The 21,261-nt window shown below is 40.8% G+C and overlaps 2 protein-coding genes across 3 annotated transcripts; one reads left to right on the forward strand and one right to left on the reverse strand.

Moving 5' to 3' along the window:
- The first annotated feature begins 3,441 nt into the window (after window positions 1-3,441).
- On the forward strand, window positions 3,442-7,953 carry c1galt1la (core 1 synthase, glycoprotein-N-acetylgalactosamine 3-beta-galactosyltransferase 1, like a). 2 transcript variants are annotated; one of them, XM_072449958.1, is made up of 4 exons: window positions 3,442-3,493; window positions 3,774-4,015; window positions 5,679-6,343; window positions 7,491-7,952. In XM_072449958.1, exons 2-4 carry the CDS (start codon window positions 3,805-3,807, stop codon window positions 7,800-7,802), a joined length of 1,188 nt encoding a protein of 395 aa, XP_072306059.1. In that variant the 5' UTR covers window positions 3,442-3,493; window positions 3,774-3,804; the 3' UTR covers window positions 7,803-7,952. The 2 variants fall into 2 exon arrangements, with proteins under 2 accessions (XP_072306059.1, XP_072306060.1); XM_072449959.1 differs by lacking the exon at window positions 3,442-3,493 and having other exon boundaries at window positions 3,778-4,015; window positions 7,491-7,953.
- A 361-nt stretch (window positions 7,954-8,314) lies between these two features.
- On the reverse strand, window positions 8,315-9,669 carry tac3a (tachykinin precursor 3a). The gene is made up of 7 exons (XM_072448579.1): window positions 9,601-9,669; window positions 9,291-9,404; window positions 9,095-9,197; window positions 8,984-9,013; window positions 8,850-8,903; window positions 8,642-8,708; window positions 8,315-8,502 (listed from the first exon to the last, which is right to left on the reverse strand). Exons 2-7 carry the CDS (start codon window positions 9,390-9,392, stop codon window positions 8,484-8,486), a joined length of 375 nt encoding a protein of 124 aa, XP_072304680.1. The 5' UTR covers window positions 9,393-9,404; window positions 9,601-9,669; the 3' UTR covers window positions 8,315-8,483.
- Between the last annotated feature and the right edge of the window lie 11,592 nt (window positions 9,670-21,261).

The raw sequence follows: 21,261 nt of genomic DNA on the forward strand, positions 1-21,261 counted from the left end.
GTTACGGCTCCGGAGGCTAGAACTTCTGTTGGCTTACTGGGTGAATGTGCAAGGTCATACGAGCTCTCACCCGGTGAGGGACTTTCTCAGGGTTGATGGGGGGCAGAGTGAGGCTGGCGGTATGATTTTCAGCCAGGTAGGAAATGCGAAGGCGCGGCTTGCGGGGGTTGGTGATCTGCGTGTGAGCCCGTCGGTGGCTTTGTCTGCTATAGCTCCGTGGAAGTTTGTCCCGGCTCCTGTTGATGTTAGCTTGCATGGCAAGCTTAGAGGAGTCGCTGGGAGGGCACCGCAGTTTGCCGTTCAAGCGCTCATCGATAAGCACTCAGGTGATGTGTTTATTTATACCGACGGGTCTAGGGATCCTGAGAGTGGGCGTACTGGCGCCGCTTATTTTGTGCCTGACCTGGGGCTAGCGGTCAAGAAGAGGTTGACAGATCGCCTTTCTGTTTTCACGTCGGAACTTATAGCGATACGGTTGGCGTTGGAATGGGCGGAATCTGCTTTGCAGTGTTGCGGCATTGTGGTGGCCTCTGACAGCCTTTCTGCATTGCAAAGCATTAAATCTGGGAAATCGGATTGCAGACAGGATGTGTTGAATGGCATCTTCTGTCTGATGCTCTCCCTGTCCAGGAAGGATGTGAGGGTTTCCTTCATTTGGGTCCCTGCGCATGTGGGGGTGGATGGTAACGAAATGGCTGATGCACTGGCTAAACGTTCCCTTCGGCGGCCATCAATTGATGTGGCGGTTGAGTTAAGCAAATCTGAAATCAAGCCTGTTATCAAGAGTCATGTGGTCGGCCTTTGGCAGGAATTTTGGAGCCACTGTGTTACTGGACGGCATCTCTATCACATACAGGGTAGTGTGGGTCCTTGCGGGTCTATGGGCAGGAACGCGTGGGAGGAAAGGGCCTTCGCCCGCATGAGGATTGGCCATACTGGACTCAATTGGTCACTGAGTAGGATAGGCAAACATCCGACCGGTCTGTGTGGTCACTGTCGGGTGCCAGAGACTGTCGAGCATGTGCTGATTTGCTGTGAGGTTTATGATAGGGAAAGGGCCGGGTTGGCCTTGTGGTTTCGGAATAATGGGCGGGAGTTCAATCTGCGGAACGTTCTGGCGATCCAGTCACAGGGTTTGTGTCAGGCTGTGGTTGCTTACTTATGTAGCACAGGGCTGGGTAAACGTTTATAGAGGTGGGGGGTGTTGGAGACTGAGCCGAGGATGAGGAGCAAGAGGATGTTCTAACGCGCTTGGACTTCATGGGCCTAGAAACGCCAAAGTGATGGAAGAAGGACTTCTAAAGGATAAAACGACAAAGACGTCCCATGACCTCATGGGCTTTGTAAAACAACAAAGACGTCCCATGATCTCATGGGCTTTGTACTTCCAAAGCACCGAACGTCAAAGAGGGCGAGGAAGGTGAAGAAGAGTCTCCCTGGAATAAAGCCGGTTGGTCTCTGACACAACAACTATTCTAGTCACAAAAACACATCATGACCTCATGGGCTTTGTAACGCCAAAGCGATGGGAGGAGTACTTTTACGGACTACGACAGAGTCTGAGGACTACGAAACGTCTGAGGAATAAAGTCTGGCGGTAATGCAACACTCGGATGCCAACCGCCATAAAACAACAACAACAACAACAACATAAATTCTGTTATTGACAATGACTCTTGGATGAGAGTCGAAACGTCTATTTTTTCAAACTGAGTCCAGATGACTACAACTGAAGCTTTTTCTACTATGGAACACGCCTGGACGAATGAGGGATTACACCGACCGACTTTACAATATGGCTGAAACTGGAGAAATTGTGGAAACCAGGAGGCAAACCATTATCATGTGTTTTGGGACTGTCACGTCATTAAAAAATACTGGACAGAAATGAATAATGCAATGCAGACTGTCTTTAACACCACCATCCCTTTTAACTTTGGAATCGTGTACTTGGGCCTCAAACCTCCCAACATGGACACAAATGAAGACTATCTGTGGAATATACTCCTGGCGGCTGGGAAGAAGGCGCTCACTAAAATGGATGACTCAAACCGCTCCAACGCCACAGGACTGGACAAATATATTGATATTATCATAACAGACATACGCAAAATGGAACAAATAACCTCAGGACTCAACTTAAAAATGGACAAATTTAAAAGACAATGGTCAAAATGGGATAATTATCTTGAATTATCTTGAGTAATTCCTCTTTGTGTATGTATGTATAAGTGTGTATGTAGGTATATGTGTATATATCAAATCAAATCAAATCAATTTATTTTTGTAAGGCCCAAAATCACAACAACAGTCGCCTCTGAGGGCCGAATCAACAATGTCTGTGGAGTGTCTGACTTATATACTGATATATGTGTATATATATGATCGTTCCTGCGTTGTGGATTAATCGAGTGGCCACGAGACACGGTTTATCCGTTTATTCACTGGTAAACTGGTAAACAGGAAAACACAAAAATAAGTTCAAATGTGCCACGAGACAACTCCAGCCCAAACTAATAAACATAATACACAAACATAATTAAATCAATATACAACATATAAAACATGAAGGACGACACGAGGGATGACTCTTCTGGTGTAATACTTTTGTGGTTGAGTTTGTGTTTGTTTTATGTTCTGATGTAAAATAAAATAGTAAAAAACAACTACAATGTGGGCCCTGCGACAAGTTGGCCACTGTCCAGGGTGTACCCCGCCTAAGGCCCGAAGTCACTGGGATAGGCTCCAGTCACCCGCGACCCCGAAAGGGAACAAGCGGTAGAAAATGGATGGATGGAACTACAATGTGGCTGAAACTAAAGTAAGGTGAGAGTGACACCTACAGGTCAGGATTTGGATTGCCTCATCTGTTCAGATTTTCTAAAAAGAAAAAAGAAAAAAATCAAATAACCTAAAGGTATCTTTTATCACAAATGTATAATTGTACTTTTGTATATTATGCTAAAAGACATAAGTTAGCAGGGTGGTTCGCAAAGTGGGGTTCGGGGCCACTCCTGACGCTGCAAGAGGCTCCAAAGTTTAGACACAATAAAGAAGATGAAAAGTAGCCTAGGCTTTAAAAACATGTTATTATTTAATATAGCAAACCCTCGACATTTGTTCCTTTACAGCAGCTCTCCATTACAAACGTTGGGAGGATTGTTTTAAATAAACAGTCTAAATTAAAAAAGGACATTCTTATTCCATCCACGCAGCCATCTATGCGCATGCGCCGTGTCTAAGACGGGCTCGCTTAATACCTCACGTAACGCCGCAATAACCAATCAGAGCCCAGCTTTTGGGGCTCAGCCTGTGATGCTAAAGAATGTCGATCTGTCCTGGATTTCTCTTTCTAATCATCTTATTTAGCAGCAACAGCGACAGTCTTTTCCAAAGCGCGCAGCACAATGAGGGAACATGACGTGCAGACGCCACGACGTGTTCTGGAGCGACAGGATCACCGCCTTCATGAGTGAAAGACCACAAGGCAATGGTAAATGAGCAGACCATTTCCAGGATGATTTAAGCTGCACGTGGCTACTAGTAAATAGATATTAAATTGCACAAATTATCCCTTGTGTTACAGCGTCTTATATTACTGCGCGTAGACATGGTTAAATTCAAATGCCATTCATTTATTATAATCATACACAAAAGCAAAGTGAACTGTTGTTTTTATTCTTGTGCTTCAAATAACCTTGTATAGTGTGTAATACCTATACCTATTGCTGTCATACCACCAGGTCTTTATTTTGTGGTGTGTTGTGTTGCAGACATGTCTTAAGTGAGAGCAGCGGGACAGAGATGAGGGGGTCCAGCTCCAGAGGGGCCTTCACACTGGGCTTCCTGCTTGGGTTGTGCTGTGTGTACCTGTACCTGCACCAGGTGTGGTTCGAGAGGAGCTACCCTGTGCTCACCGAGGCCCAAGAGAAAGGAACGGTCTTCAAAGATAAACTGACCCACTGGAAGAAACATGGCTCAGCTCTTGTCAACCTTGTGCATCCTCATCACACAGGTGCGCTAAATGTCTTGACATATGAAAAGTATGAATCTGTGTATATTCTGAACCTGACTACCTTTGCTTCTTAGGTCTTTAAAAGCAATGTCATACTAAAAGGAATTGTACTAAGCATCAGTGAGGAACATGGTTGTATTATTCCTCTCACTCACCTTGATAAAGAACAGCCTATAGTCCCAGGCTGTATAATACGTAAGTGAGAGGTTTGCAAGATGTATTTTTAATAGTATGACACTGTATTGAGTCAGTTAAAAGAAAAGAAAAAAATATGAAAGTTAATCAAGTAAAAAAATTGCTTCATAAAAAGAGTAAAGGTATACCTCCCTGTACTGTATTTAGGGTAACCTGTCCTCTTACATTTGATATGGTTGTGTATTAGTTACGTACATTTGACTATTTTCCTGTACTTCTTTTTACCATGTAAAGGTTACACATTGTCACTACCCCATCATTTCTTTAGTTTTTTCCTCTTTTAAAAATATAGGTTTACCTTACACTTACAGTACAATAATGACAAAAAATGTACTTGCATAAAAGCTTTATTTAATTTTTGTCTAATACTTTTTAGTCCTAATCAATAAACAAATGTTCAGACTTAAGAAACAAAAGAGGACTATTAAGAAAAAAACAGACTGAAAAAACCTTTAAATTATTCTGCCACAAAGAATGTTTTGCTGTTGCGGCTGATGAGCAGAGTTTGAACAATGAGACACGAGGATTCCACTGAGGCCGTGTCAAGTCAATAATGTCAATAATGACAAAAGGAAAACCTTTTAATTACTAATACTTCTAATACAAATATAAGCTACAAATGCATCCACAATATGAATTGTTATGTTGTGTTCCGGATCTGAGCTTAGAGCAAAGGAAATGTTCTGTTTCGTCCTTTAGTTTCCCAGTGTGAGAGACGTGGTTTGAGTTCAGAACTGGCTTAGCAAAATAAACACACAAAAGGTTAATTTTTTTAATGCATAATTCTTGCCTGGTCATACAATAGAAATACCTTACTGTGTTAGAATAAATATAATAAAACACTTTTTACAATATGTTTGTTAATGTAATATGTTACTGGACAAAGACCAGATGCCTGACAAACTAACCACAAGTCTGCCATTTCCCAAAGCCATAAACCAATGATCAACCTTACTTTTTATGCCTAACTTTGTCACAGTGTCAAATAATTTTATTTATTCAGCAATACAACAGTTTTTAAACATAAATATATAATTGAATTACCAAATTACATTTGGAAGACAACACTCACTGCAGAGGCTGCAGAGCACATCCGTATTCAAAATGAAGCTTAGGTCACAGCTATTATGAGCAAAATTAAGTGTGTGAAAATATTTAGATTAATATTAATGCTGAAGTAAAGGTAAGAGCCATCGTACTGCGTTGTAATTAAAGGTTCCTTGTAAGGTAATGTAATTATTGCACATTTGTGTTAAAATGAAAAGGTTACTGATGTTTATGAATTATCTTGGGAAGTATTTGTTTTACAATGTACAAATATAGCTTCTGTGGGAAATCCAAAGGCTTTATACGACAGGAAAGAATAGTGTGAAATGGGGATGAGAGAGAAAGGAGGACATACAGTACATTGTTGCTCCACAAAATTAACTCTAGCTCTAACCCTACATCTGACCGTGTGTCCTTTCAGAGGAGGATAGCCAGGTTGCAGATGCCTTATTCCAGAAAGTCCGAGTCCTGTGCTGGGTCATGACGGGGCCGTCCAATCTGGAGAGTCGAGCGCGCCACGTCAGAGCCACCTGGAGTCGCCATTGTAACCTGGTGGTGTTCATGAGCTCTCAGGAGGACACCAACTTCCCCACTGTGGGCCTGGGCACCAAGGAGGGCCGTGACCAACTCTACTGGAAAACCATCCGTGCTTTTCATTATGTCCACCAGCACCATTCCAAAGATGCAGACTGGTTCCTCAAAGCCGACGATGACACTTTTGTGATCGTGGACAACTTGCGCTGGCTCTTGTCCAATCGCACTCCGGAAGAGCCAGTATATTTTGGCAAACGCTTTAAACCGTACACAAAGCAGGGCTACATGAGCGGCGGGGCGGGCTACGTGCTCAGTAAAGAGGCTCTGCGCAGGTTCGTGGAAGGCTTTCGGACTGAAGTTTGCACACACACCACTCCAGTAGAGGACGTCGCCCTGGGACAGTGCTTGGAGAGGATGGGCGTCATGGCGGGGGATTCCAGAGACACTTTGCAGAGAGAGACGTTTCATCCTTTTGTGCCAGAGCACCATTTAACAGGGAAATTCTCCAGGAGTTTCTGGCTCTGGAGCTACTGCTACTACCCAATTGTCGAGGCAAGTATCAGTTTAAAATGATAGTTTAGCCACACAGTAACTCTCAATATTCTATTCAGGCCTGACATAATGATGTGACAGTTTACTGTTAATTCACTTTTTTATTATTAGGGATAGGACAAGGTTTTGAGAGATAAAATGGACACAAGATTGTGCAGACAAGATAAATTATCCTTTGAGTTTTCTACTTTAAAATGAGTTAATACTGGTTAGTTACTCCTCCTATAGAAGCTGTAGTAATTGGTAACTGAACCACATCATTTATTTATAATGAATTGGGTCAAAATCTTGACTTTGCTTTTGAGAACTCAATCCACGGGTCTCGTCCCACCCAACTAATGAGTTTAAGGACCTAGTCACCAATAACCAAATTTTGGATATTTAGTAAGAAAATAACATCTAATGTACAGGATAAAAGTGGGAGTATGATATCATCACATTCTTTGCGTTAAACAATTTAGCATACAACTGCAAAATGGTCTTCTTCCACGTCAGAGGATTAATACTAAGCATTGAACAAATTAATAATTGATTCTTTTGCCCATTTGTCATCTGCACCTGACCTTTTGAAATGAAAGCGGTGTGTTAAAATAGACCCAAGCACAGTGTGAGTACATGATTGCAGCAGAGACAATGTTCCATCAACAAAAGGGAAAATTGCTCAATTTGTTGCTGATGCTGCTGATAATTTATTGTGCTTTGCAATTAAAATGAGAGGAGCTGTTACTGTTTGTGTCAGACGGTGACTGGATTTAACTTGGTATTGTATAAGAGTAATTGAGTTTTTGTACCAAATCAAAAGAGGGTCATTTCATCATTTCTTGTTAACAAATACATTTCTAATCTAGATGCTACACAATTAATTTGTTTTTATTTGGTAATTGGACTTTGAATTGCCCTTTTACACATGCAACAATGTATTAATTTAGATTGGATTGAACAACATTTATATTGGAATAATGCTTGCCTGCTTGAACTTTTTTCATGTTTTCACATTTATTTAAGCTCGACATAACAGTAAAAGTGTGATATACATCTGTGTACACTGCAGTCAGTCGTTGTTTATAAGGGCTCTGTATTTAAATTTGTGAAGCTATTTTTAATTATACACTTTTGATGAGTTCACGTCATTGTGTGGTGTTCCCAGGGTCCTCAGTGCTGCTCGGACCTGGCGGTGTCGTTCCATTATGTGGAGGCAGAGCTCATGTACACCCTGGAGTACTACGCTTACCACCTGAGGGCGTACGGATACAGGCCGCGGTACCGACCCCCCCTTCGCCCAAGTCTGCTCCACACCTCCTCGCTCTCCCACACGCACGGGGAGACGGCCCGGAGGGACGTCACGACAGCGGACGCCTCCATCAGTTTGAACCGGACCACGGCCAAAACGAAGGAAACTAGTCCCAAATATAGCCATAAGGAGAATGCAACTGCTGCTTTAATAACTCCGCAGCATTGATTATCACAAGCTGCCAGTGGATTTAGAAATACTCAGGACAAAAAACACATTGTTTGATTTGGACTTATTGTACATCTTATGGAAAGATGTGTGAGGTTAAATATTATGGTTCTATTTATGAAACTACAATAGGTCACGCCCTTACTTATCGAATAGAAACTTCTTAGATTTTGTAATAATTGTATTTAGTTTTTTTTAAATTGCTCTTTACAAACCACAACTGGGTCTTTCTAATTGACTCTTGATAAATCAGGGGGAAGAAAATAAAATGCAACAATGTGTTATTCCAGTTTGTTTTATTAAACTTGTTTATTAAATGCACATCAGGCATTGTTCTTAAGAAGGCATGAGTGCATTTTGAGACCTTTTCTTTTACTGTGAGACATGGCATAATTCTGATGTTTGATTAATGTACAATACAAGAATCAATAAACCTTTTGTAACCTTTTATGTAACACTTTGACTCAACATTTCAGACAGGGAAAAGACACGACCAACCAATAACAATAATCTATAAGTATACAAAAAATATTTTATTTTACATTTTAGCAAAATGGCATACTATGTCCTAAATGTGTAATTTTACTGTAGTTCGTTGCGTATTAGGTCAAACATTTACTGAACGGTTTCTTGTGGTCCTTTTACTGTCTTCAATAATAAAGGAGTTGACTCATAATGACGTTACAGACCCTGAAGAAACCTGTGACAAAAAGAGGGAACATATGTAAATGTTTCCACAAAATACACAAGTCTTTGAGCACAAAGTAAAAACAATGCGGTTAACCCAGTTAAAGAGCTACTTCTGCAGGTGTAGAGTAGGCAATAAAAGAATCACTCACCTCAGTCTGCATTTGTTGAGAAAAATCCCTCTCCTCTCTGGGCTCTCCTTCCTCCAAGGGCCAGTATCTGTGAGAGCACATATTACCAGGAGGGCTCGTAAAGATATATTGTGCAGAAGATGACCAGCACAGGCAATGTACCATCCAAAATGCATGTATGCACAGCTCACAAAGGCATAGTGAATATCAGTGGGGAAAGTGCACTTACCAGACTCAGAGTTTCTCCTCCCCATCAGACCAACAAAGATGTCATGCATTTCCCCTGATGAAAGAAGAGAAGTGATTACAATTAAGCATTAAAGCCATGTTTGTAGAGAAGTAGAATATTTCATCTGATTTTACTCTTATTTGGGGGCTGGACTGGGTTCTGTTCTGTAGAATAATAATAAAGCACATCTTAAAACACACACCAGTCTAAAATAGCCCATCTCCACCTGAATAAAACACCCTTACCCGCGCTTCTTCTGCCCATCAAACCCACAAAGCTGTCATAATCCAAATCACTATATCTCTTCAGAATGCTTCTTTTAAGATTATCCAAACGGTCAACGGTCTGCTACAAAGACACACAGTTTTTTTGTTTGTTATTTAAGTAAAAAGGTAAAAAGGATACGGACGTTATGGAATAAAAACAAAGAAAATAACCTACTTCTGAACTTGACGTGCGCGCGTCCGGCTCGTCACATCTGGACTGGCTGTACCGAAGTTTCATGACAAGAAAAAGCGCTACTAAAAGCAAACCTGTCCTCATTTTAGCACCGACCTGTGTGTGGGGGGAGGGAATAAAAACGGTTAAAAAAAAACGTATTATATTGGAGCCGCAGCAGCCCTCAGTGCGCGCCAAAGTTGTGCGTAATCTGTGCGTAAAAGTACAAAATCAACAGGTTAAAACAGTCATTTCTCTCTGGCTCTCTAAGGAAAGAAGGCTAGAATAAAATGAAAATGGCACAAAGTCTGACCAGTTTGACACTCTTGCCCTTTTGGTTTAGATCCTGAGCTGCCCCTGCTCTTGGTGCCTTCTGGAGACCTGCGCGGTGCCAATCAGAGACTGACGCGTAGGTGGGACCACAAGTGCTTATATCGCCTTGTGCTCAGATTTACGTATAGCCTCGCTCACTGATGACCAATGCGACGTCCCACCATCACCATCACCCCCCCCCCCCCCCTACCACAAAAAAGGGGGCGCAAAAAGTCCCCATGACGTCACGTTCTGCGTCCAAACTCCCAACACTTTGACGGTTTGACGTTAGTCTTTTTTTGTGCGAGTTAATGGAGCATATTTGAAGTTGACTCTGACCTTGCTGGTTATAGTGCGAGCTGTGGTCACCGTTTTTTCTTGTCACTCCTGTCAATATGGTCAACGCACTAATCTTTTTAGGAAGTAATTACACAGATAGCAGCTGCTTCTAATGTGGTCCACGCACAGCCCTGTGGTTTCAAATACTATGCACAGTATTCATTCACACAGAAAATGGACTTGATACTCTTTAATGGATTCAACGCTTTTTTGCACATCATCTACATCTATTTTTCAAAAGTAAAACACCTGCTGTTGAATGTGGGATCGTTTTAACTTATCTTGGATGAATGATGTGAATTTCAAGCGTGCCATTACCTAACATGGGATGACAGGGTTTGACAGCAGGATGAGTTGTCATGACAATAGTTATCTGGACAGACACATCTTCGTTGCAATATTGACACAATGTGTAACACGCCACTTTCCCTGGTGATGGATGGATTTGTCCCTAAATTACTGTGACAAGTGTTAGGACTCGTGATGGCGCAGAGTTGAAACTTTGCATTGTACATTTGTTTTATCCGTGGGTTTGATGAGAACCGTTGCCACAAAACAAATAAATGAGCAAAGTTTTCAAAATATCACAGGAAATAAACAGGAATCTTTACAATAATATTAATAATACTCATAGAATACTGATAGGAATTCAAAAGAGCCCATCTCATTGGTAACAGCAGCTTAATTCTCCATTGCAAACCTATGATTTTCACAAGCGATCACACTTAAGTATAAATAGTAAACCATGAATATTTTAGTGGAGCTTAGATCATGGCAGTAAAAATGGTGAGGATTTATGACCAAGGGCTCACTTTACAGGATGTGACACCCACAACAAAGTACTCTGCACCAGTTCGACCTGTGCATTTCACAAAAGCTCATATTTGCCATGTTTTAGTAATGACTTCCCATTCCCATATTTGTCCAGTTCCTGCACAGAGTGAGGGGTGGGGATCCAGTGATGGGAGCTCTGTCTCTGAAGTGGGGAAGTCACTAATTGCATATTACATTATTAATGAGTTGTTTTTATGTGCGTAGGTAATCAAGACTGAATCATCTTTTTGGACAGCTCCATGCCACTGTGTCGTGAGCTTGTTTATCCACAACATAACATGACAGGATGTACATTTCAGACCCAAAGCCCAAAAGATACACCGCAGGTTTGTGGATGGAAAAAAAAAACAATTCATCACAGGTATAGTCACAAGTAGCCGCTGGTTTTCTCACCAGTTTGCAGCGATGTCTTCTGTTGGATTTCGATGTGTTTCATTTTCAAAACGACTTATGCGACGTCACATTGCGATTTTGAAAGAGGTTTGTGAACATGACAGGGCAGCGTGACGCCCACAGCTTGGGACGTCAACAAGCGAGGCAGCTCTGCAGGTAACGCTTTATATCCTCCAACAATTGGCCTATGTTTGACGTAGCAGATATTTAGTGACTTCACTCATTTCAAACCAATGGTGTCACTATTTGGTTCCACTCGGTGCTGTCATGTCATGGGTTCGAATACGACTCTCAATGGTTTCCTGCAATATCCTTCCTAAGCCTCCTCCCCATTTCACGCCATCTATTAAACCCTACAGGGCCAACACATCCTTAAAATGTTATGTTACTATTAAGTGCAAAATATACTCATGCAACCTTGTGGTGCTTTTGAAAGAGAGAATGATTTGTGATGAAAATGAGATGGAGGAGCTAAAATCCTGCTCCTGTTCAACCTTCATAATGATTATAGTTAGTGCTAAAAGCGTAGAATAACTAGGACATGAATGTCTGTAAAGGACCTTTTTCTACAGATGTTACTATTGATTTAATATGATTTCCCCAGTCAATTATAGAACTGTAAAAGGCTTCTGTAAAAAGCATGGAAACTGTAACGTCTCAACCCTAAAAACCATGCCATGGACACATTTTGGAAAGCTTTTGACTTTAATTCTATGCCTTTTGTCATTCCTGATTCAATATCTTTACTTATTCATGCCGTGACTGTGTTTTATTGACTTTTAGAAGCATTCACAATTTGCAACATGTTTCTAAAGATGTTATAATTATTTTTTCGCTGCGGCTCCCGATACTGTTGTGATTCTAAATGGAAGTGTAATGTACATTGTTGAGGCGGGCAACACAGCCATTCTTTTAGGGAGAACACGCTGTGATAGATGACGTGTCATAAAGGGGCTTACTATAATAGATGTGTGATGGCGAGAGTAAAAAATGGAGGGTGTAAATTTTGATTTAGCTAATATCAGTTAGTCCAAAGAGGATTGCACATGTGTGAACTGTGTGGCACGACACCTCTTTTCACACGACTGGGCCCTTCCTGCTGTTTTTCTGTTGCTGGTGGCGACACACGGCTAAAAAAGTCTTGATTCCCGGCTCGGCTCGGCAAGATCATAAGATTCACCTGTCAATAATTGAGTTAATGGGCGCTAATCTAGTGGGAGACTGTATAAGTGAGAGGGTCTACTTCACCCAGAGTACTCCTTGGGGCATGGAAAATGACTTTGATGGGTGTGTTTGTGATTCCTCCCACTCAGGCCTGATCTGTGACTTCCGAGGTCCGCAAATGTCACTTCCATCAAAATATTAATTTGAAGAGGGGTTCGTACGGACATTGATATGCACCCAAAGTCTATTAGGATTACAGTAAATTGAGCTTGTCGACTCATAAGTAGGATATTTATTTTTTTCAAAGCCTTGCATCTCTCTCTTTCTTCCTGCATCTCGAAACCATGGCACCTCCTAGATTCCCCGTGACGCGTCATTGTCCGTACTCTGAAGGCTTGTCTCGACATATTTGGTATTTTCTTGTCAAATTCACCCTCTCCATGACTGTTGGTGTTAATAAGAAGAAAACACACATAATGAATGATGATAGTGCATAACACTATCATCATTCCGTAACAATCATCTTTTTTTACTCACAAGCGTGTGTAAGTCATCACTGCATTGTTCGGTGTCTCTCTTCACATAAAATAGGTGTAATCAGGATCCTGATGAGCCTAGACCGTGACTCACTTACAGTCTGACAACCAGCCGTCATGTCAATCACCAGAAGAAATCCAGGCGTTTGATTCTTCTGCAAAATGTTAGCTAGACTTGAAATGACTGAAGTGAAGTATACAGTCTTATAAACCTCGTCATAAGCCTTTGTTCTTTGAGTCTCTCCGAACCAGACCTGAGGAGTGCCATGAAAAATAACTGCTAAGCGCTACTGGGGCTGTGCCTCCCCAAATTCAGGGAGAGGCACACCAGGCATTAGTATCACATTTAAAATACTGCACACATTTCTAAAGTTCATAAAATGGAATTGGCACCTAAATGTTATATCAGTGCTCTACTACGCTCAAGCCAGACTTCAGGTTTGGTGTAGATAGTCAGGTTTTAGTAAGACAACATTGTACAAACAGTCAATGTGGATGGGATGACTTACAGTAGTAAACCATTACTTACACCTTCATTTGTCTTTTGTAATAGACAATTATATACAAACTTTTTTTACAACTTGCCTATAAAGTAAAACCTGCTTTATAGTTTTTATAGCCTTGAAGAAATTCAACTTTTCATGTGAAGACATAAAGGCCATGACCCTTTTTACAGACATATACATCATATTCAGATGATTCCAGCCCAGAGACACACATAATATAATCGTCTGATGCAGTGCAGCCCTCACAAAATATACCCTGAGTGTTCTGCGTATACAAACATGTCCAAAGATGTTATTGATAAAGCCATAACTGGAGGTCTTTGCTCATTACTTCACTGTGAATACCTGCAGGCTTGACGAGAAGGACCTTGTCTCGACCTCCTCTTCTTCTCATTTAACAGCATCAATGTGCTCATAAATGTGCTCTGTTACAAAGGATTAAATCAATGTCCAAGGGATATATGCAGGGGTAGTAACTGACTTTAAATTACATTTACTATTAAAAGTTTAGTCTTATGTGCCGCTCAGTGGCCGAGTGGATAGCACATGTGCGCTCCATGTGAGCAGCTTGTACCTCTCCAGTCTCTTGCCCACCTCATGCAACTATCCTATCTAATAAAGCCTAAAACACACCTCATGCAACTATCCTATCTAATAAAGCCTAAAACACACCTCATACAACTATCCTATCTAATAAAGCCTAAAACACACCTCATACAACTATCCTATCTAATAAAGCCTAAAACACACCTCATGCAACTATCCTATCTAATAAAGCCTAAAACACACCTCATACAACTATCCTATCTAATAAAGCCTAAAACACACCTCATGCAACTATCCTATCTAATAAAGCCTAAAACACACCTCATACAACTATCCTATCTAATAAAGCCTAAAACACACACTGTCAATGGTTGGTTGGATATCCTCTGTGCACTCATGTTTAGTGAAGTTTAGTCATAAATCATTGACATGCAAAATACCTCAACCAAGGTGATATGAAAATCTTTTCAAAAACAATAAAAAAAAAGTTGTTGCTGAATGTCCGCTGGCGGGAGTTGTGTTCTCTCTCTGGAGTCAATGAAACGCATTATTCATGGAGCACGCGGCTAATTTGCTGCTGCTGTTACCTTGTAGAAACAGCTTTTATTGCTTTCACTGTATGAAGGTCCAGGTATTGATCATTTGTGACACATGCGAGACGTGCCGGCGCTCCTCCCAGAGGAAGTGTCGGCATGTGTTGATTGAAGATTTTCCTGGTAAGCTGCTCGTTTTGCATTGTGAAGTTTGCATAGAGTAGCTTTCCGCAGTTTATTAAAAAGCTTTATTGCTTTAAAAAATCATTATTAGGTTCAAAGACCTTAGCCCACACTTTGGGCTAATCTAACATGCATCTTTCTGCTCTCAGATAGCCTATTTACCATATCAAGATTTAACATTACTGTAATAGTATGTTGCACATTCATCTGTAGTGACAGTAGCTAAGTTGATTAATTATTCATTATTTTAGCCTTATCCCTTAACGTTAGTAAACTGGCTGTGTTGGTAAGTTTGAATGATTTGACTGATTAACTGGAATACTTTCATTAATAAGCACCAAGCTTGCAAAAGCATTCATTCAGATCTAAACATGCAAAGGTGTCTCTTCATGTTTTTATTTTAATGTTTGAACTGTTCTGGCCTGTGAAGCATGGTTGTTCTGTTCAGTCTGCTGCACACAGATTATCTCTGCATGTTAATGGACTATTTTCTAGTGTGCAACAGAGAGAAATCAGTAATGTTTTCTTCTTTTGACTGATTTACATTTGAGATGACTTTCCTGTTGTGTCTTGCATGGAGCTCCAAACCCTCTGAACCCACTGTCAGACTCAGGCTTGTGCGCGCTCCACAGAGGCTTCACTCTCACATACAGATGACTGAAAGCCCTGGGCCCTGCTGTGGAAATGACAAGTTCCATCCATAACGGGCTGAGGGCTGCAGAAGTGATTGCGTTCATAACATCAGCGACTTGGTAAACACAGTTGGCTTCACTCTTTGTATAACGGCATATTGTTCAGATCATGTAAAAACACACGCGCACGCGCACGCACACACACACACACACACGCACACGCACACGCACATGCACGCACGCGCACGCGCACACGCACACACACACACACACACACGCACACGCACACGCACACACACACGCACATGCACGCACGCGCACGCGCACGCGCACGCGCACACACACACACACACACACACAGAGTTGGGATGGGTTGACATTAAGCCTGATAAGATCTCTGGATAGTCACTATAGACACTTATGTCTGTTGTGAGCATGACACGCATAGTATAAAGTCGTTATACAACAATCAGATAATTACATGCTCTGTAGTTCATTATGAATCTGACACAAATGAGATTTTTATCACACAAACCCATGTCCGGTCTGTAATGATGATGCTGCGGCGATTTTGCAATGAGACAATCCATTAACCCAAAGGCGGAGGGGCCCAACATGACTTCAAACTTATCATGAATAAAAGTACAGATATTTTATTTGTATATTTCAAGCCAAAGTAGTCCTGTCCTTTCCTGGTGATGATACTCTTGAGTAAGAAAATGCTATGGTCCTCGTCTCCTCTCTTCCAGATTCTTTTGAGTCCTGTGGTGGCTTCCCTACAATAATGACTAAACTCAGATCCTTTTCTGTATTTAATAAAGTTCAAGAATCCAGGAAGTTTACAAGCTGCATCTGTGAAGAGAGATGGCCCTGTGTCTGTTCTTCACCTCCACAATCTCACCTCTGACCTTTACATTACAAAAGTCCCATAAAATCCCCTGTCCTTGGCCGAGGGCTCCATCCTCTGCTATGTGCGTGTAATCCGACACTCGCCGGACCTTTCTGTTTTACAACCACTGTTTCAAGCCCTAAATGTCGGGTGTGCGCCGATTTGTTTGATGAATATGTATCGCACGCACAAATACAATATACTAGGAGGCAATAGCGCAAATGATCTCAACAATATTCAAAAACAAAGAACAGAGAAAAATCCATCCTGCATTATATATCATTGGAAACTAAAGGCATAACTGTAGTGCTTAAGGTGATAGCAACATCTTCCTGTAAATGTGTGTTTCAAGGAACCTCAATGTGACATTTTCAGGTCTGTGAATGAAACAAAGGCAAAGGTGTATAAAGTGTTTGTTGGAGGACATTCTGGGCACAGTGGCAATGCCATCATGGAACTTGTGATAACAATAAAGACTTTTGTACCACCAGCTGTGTGTCCAAAGCATAAGTCCACCTGTGACAAAGAGAGCTGGAGCACTGTGTGGGAGCACTTTGGAAAGAGAGACAACAGTCAGGCAGAGATGAGACACCATACGCCAGTACAGCCCTTTACTCTTCTGTCATAAAGACCCGAGGCTTTTCAGATAAACAATGGCCACTTCACTCATCACAGATAGCATTGTTGATATTATAAATCCAGGAAAACACATTCACCGAGTAAGTTTGTCCCTCAAGTAGATGAATGATTGGATATTCAGAAAGCATTTGTGAGGTAACATACGCTCAATATCAGTATTTTAGTTTATAATACATTTCTTCATTGTCTTTCAACATGTATGGCTGAATGAAATGTAACCAGTGTCGGGCCATTAAACAGTACAATCCTATTTGAAGTACAATTTTGTTGGCAAAGTATATTTTGGCTATTGCTGTTAAAAGGTGAGTGTATTATTGCATAAATACCCTTAAAGTCTTTCACTTTTGGAGCTGCACTTTGAGCGAAACGCATCAGTTAAAGGGAGAGATAATTAGTGTGCCTCTGCCACAACAGGAAACTGAATGACAACATTATTTGTTCCCTTCATCAGTGGCTTGTCACATAATTAAAGGTGGCAGCCGATCTTTCACATTGCATCCAGCGCCATATCTGAAAACCGAAGTGTCAGTGTCCCCCAAAGCTGCACGGCCAACTATTGTCATCCACACCCGCCACAATGCTGCAGGGGCTACAACGCAAAATGCAGGGGATTAAAATAGACGGCTGGGTTGGACACCTGTGACTCACTGTGCCATTTCAGACATCAGTACTGTAAAGGGGACTGTAGTCAGCTGTGAAGACGAGGCTGGAGCTGTCACAGGATATATCCAAATATAAGGCTACATAAGTGTATCTGTATGTGTACACCAAGTAATTCAAAGGGCTTTACAGAAGAGAAAAATCCCATAACAGAAAAAAACATAAGCAAATAAATAATACATAATTTAATTATGTACTTATGTACTTAGATTTGAACATTATCAGAGTAGCATCTGTCTCACATCTTCTGGAAGACTTTTCCAAACTTTTGCAGCATAAAACTGAAACACCTTTTAATTATCTGTTACACTAATTGCTTTGTGGTTATATAATTACAATTTTTATTTTTTAAACTTTATTTATAGTTCAAACCAGCAACTTTCAGCCCTCCTGTAGGTGTGGCCTGCTGGAGCAGCAGCATCACAGAGAGGGAGAGGAAGAGGCTGGACAAAGTCATCAAGAAGTCCAGCTCCGTCCTGGGCTGTGCTCTGGACTCGGTGCAGGAGGTGGGGGACAGGAGGGTCCTGGCTAGATTCACATCTATGCTGGACCATGAGTGTCGCCCCCTGCAGGACACTCTGTCCGCTCTGGAGAGCAGCTTCAGTGAGAGACTGATCCACCCTCGCTGTGTGAAGGAGACGTTTTACAGGTCTTTCCTTCCTGCTGCTGTCAGACTTTATAACAAACACTGTTAGTCCTGAATACTCGCAATACTGACCTAACCATGTGCAATTCCGTCATATGTGCAATTACTGTCGTGATTCATGTGCAATTACTGTGAAATTCATCTGCAATCCAGGTGCCGTCGTGAAACATATTCATGTGCAATTACTGTCGTGATCACATGCAATGGTATTTATGTATTTATTTATTTATTTATTTGTATCTTTATTATTTTTCCCCCTCCATCCCTTGTTGGGTAATGGGAGGTTTTGTCTATGGGAGTTTTTGTTTATAGGAGATCTTCTACTGAAAGTGTTTTTCAAACTTCCTATAAGTGATCTGTTCTTTTCTTCTGTATCTACCTGCGTTGCACCAATAAAATTTCCCCATGTGGGACAATAAAGGAATATCTTATCTTATCTTAACTTTGGCCGCTATATTCTGGTCAGTTTGTTGGAACAGATGCAGCGAGACATATAAATGATACATCTGCTGTATATATGAATGTAATAATGAAAACATCTCATTTAATTATAGACTAAAAGTAAATGCCATTGTCTGTTATTTGCCACGACCTTTTGGGCAGGTACTGTCTGTCTTTTTAAAAAATCTATGTTGCACACCCACATTGGTGACACAGCTGGGTGGTTTCAGCGTCTTATCCCTGTAAATTTGACAGTTAACCAAACTAATGCAGTAATTTATGATACATTTAAGTAGATTTCCTGTTTAAGTTCCTGCCCAGCACCCAAAATCACTGTTGATCAGGCACACATTTCATTGAGGGCGATATATCCAGTGGTCGAAAGGGGCTAATTGGATTCCCTCGGCTGTGGCCTGCACTGACTCAGAGGACTGCCCCCTTCAGAGCCCCGCCTCCCTCTCTCACCCCCTCAACACTTCCATAGTCCCAACAATCTCAGCTTTTGTCTCAGATCGCTGCTGCCATACCAACGCACCCCAGATGTTCTCAGCCTGAACTTGAGAGATGGTGGTGAGAAGGCATGTGATCGTGGACCACTCAGTCCAGTTTGGGAGGAAATAGGCCACAGCAGAGCTCAAGTAGAAGTACAAAAAAAGTGTTTTATTTGATTTAAAGTACAATACATATGAAAGCTGAAATAAGAATAGACAGAACAAGACGCAGAGAGTTATGGTTAAGGTAAAGCAGTGGTAGAAGAAGTTCTCCATTTTGTTTCTTAAGAAAAGCGCAGATACAGAAGCAAAATATCCACAGAAAACTTTTTTATTTAAGTTAGTTAAAGAGTAAACGTTAGTCATCAGGAAACTGTTTAATTTTTATTATACGCTATAGTATAATTATTTATAAGCTTAGTCCAGCCCACAGGGAGGAGTCAAAGCACTACTTTTCCTACCATGATCACACCTGGACAAATGAGGACAAACATTGACTTGTTTTAGAGTAAAAAGTACAAATATTGTGTGCTGATCATTAAAGGAGGAAATGTGATATTCTTAACAAAGAATTGTGCTGAAATGTTGGTCAATACATTTCTCAATTTCAAATGCCTGGCAAATTTGTTTCAAATTTAGTGCAAAAGTTGATGTTTCCATGTTATATCAGACCTTGTCCTTGACAGTCAGCTCTGTCCTGGTCAACATCTCATTGTATTGATTGTTTTGCTGCCACCAAATGTACATTCCACAGGTTTCCATCTATCCATATATTGTTTTAAAGTCATAACAGTCCCAGGTCATATGTTAGTGTTGAGCTACTTGACAACCAGAGTTTCTCCAGCCGCCAGTATTTCCCTGTGAATAGTGAGATCTTTGAAATGGTGTTATTAAAATACATTGATCAGAATTCTTTCAAACATGGGATTTTGTGGTCCTTCATTGGGATGTGCTTTAATGTTCTAATTTTTCACCAGTATTAACACAAAGTCCTTCTATATCCCATTTACCTATGATAACCTAGTTAAAATCAGTACTACATTTATATAGTTTTGAGATTATTCGACTGGTGAGTTCTGATTCATATGCTTCAATAACATATTAAACATTGTTTGTAGTAACTCATTTGTACCTGTTATGGATTCTTTTAAAGAATCAAATCTTTCCAGTAGATTTTCTTATCCAGACCTTAAATCTCAGGTTGGTGCTGTTTGGTGCAAAACTTTCAAATGGTTCTTTAGTTTGTATGTTTTGTATGTTTTGATGAGCTCTTTCCACAGAGTAAACCCTAATGTGGAGGCGGTTCATTTTCCACGGTTCAACATTTTGTTTGCAGGATTTTTTTCTTAGCAGATTGTAAGACCTCAAAGATTCTCTGTCACCTCCATTTCACCCGACCGTTTGTCATCTGCCAGTGAAACCTGAACCGTGGGCATATTACTCATGATCCCACAGAGCTTCATATTCTGCAGCACTGCTTTGATTTGAGCTGAAATAAAGTCATTTTAGACCAGGTAAACCACCAACCACCTTTTTTCTTTTGATAGTTTAGAGTTTTGAATCAGATACAAACCACTTCACCACAACAACTTCTGAGATTGTCTCACTCGTCAAAATCTCATAAAAAATGGAAGAGTCTGAATTAGATATAGAAATATGGGTAGAACATTCATTTTTATAGTCACAGTCCTTAGTGTGAAATAAGATTGAACATTGGAGTTCAGGCCGACATGAAAGATTTTTAACACCAAAAAACAATTTCTGCCTTTAAGTCATCTTTATGATAAGTGAAAGTGTTTTTTTTTCTATTTTCCCTTCAAATCATTCCCTTAAAACCTTTACCAATACAAATATCACTAATACTATTACAATGACTTGTTATTGTTACAATACTTGTTCTAAATTGTACTAAATGCTTCAACCACTCCCACAATGATGGTATCCATTCAGTGCTATTATATATACAAACATAAACATTGTGGAAATAAATAGAAATGTAAATGTTAGCATTGTGTCACTTCTTCAGAAAATGTTACAATAAACCAGGAGATTTCACTTAACGTTCAGCCGTGGTAAGTCAAGTGTTGAGCTGGATTCTTGGTGTGTGAGTGGTGGGCCTGATCATGATGGGGCAGTGTTATGGTTCAGGTGGAGCCGTGTCTTAATTTCCCAGAAGAGAACCTGATATTAGCTGAAGCACGTAGCTCTCTTATGTTCCCACTGGGACTGA

Source organism: Eucyclogobius newberryi, unplaced genomic scaffold (assembly GCF_026437365.1).
Source record: "Eucyclogobius newberryi isolate DKJ021-1_F unplaced genomic scaffold, fEucNew1.0.hap1 SCAF_17, whole genome shotgun sequence".
NCBI classification, from domain to species: domain Eukaryota; kingdom Metazoa; phylum Chordata; class Actinopteri; order Gobiiformes; family Gobiidae; genus Eucyclogobius; species Eucyclogobius newberryi.

Excerpts from the sequence above, each read along its gene's own strand:
- c1galt1la (XM_072449958.1), top strand. The coding sequence starts at position 3,805 with ATGAGGGGGTCCAGCTCCAGAGGGGCCTTCACACTGGGCTTCCTGCTT. Across the intron at positions 4,016-5,678 it reads TGTGCATCCTCATCACACAG|AGGAGGATAGCCAGGTTGCA; the intron begins GTGCGCTAAATG and ends GTGTCCTTTCAG. Across the intron at positions 6,344-7,490 it reads GCTACTACCCAATTGTCGAG|GGTCCTCAGTGCTGCTCGGA; the intron begins GCAAGTATCAGT and ends TGGTGTTCCCAG.
- tac3a (XM_072448579.1), bottom strand. The coding sequence starts at position 9,392 with ATGAGGACAGGTTTGCTTTTAGTAGCGCTTTTTCTTGTCATGAAACTT. Across the intron at positions 9,014-9,094 it reads GATGGGCAGAAGAAGCGCGG|AACAGAACCCAGTCCAGCCC; the intron begins GTAAGGGTGTTT and ends ATTATTCTACAG. Across the intron at positions 8,709-8,849 it reads GAGGAGAAACTCTGAGTCTG|ATACTGGCCCTTGGAGGAAG; the intron begins GTAAGTGCACTT and ends GTGCTCTCACAG.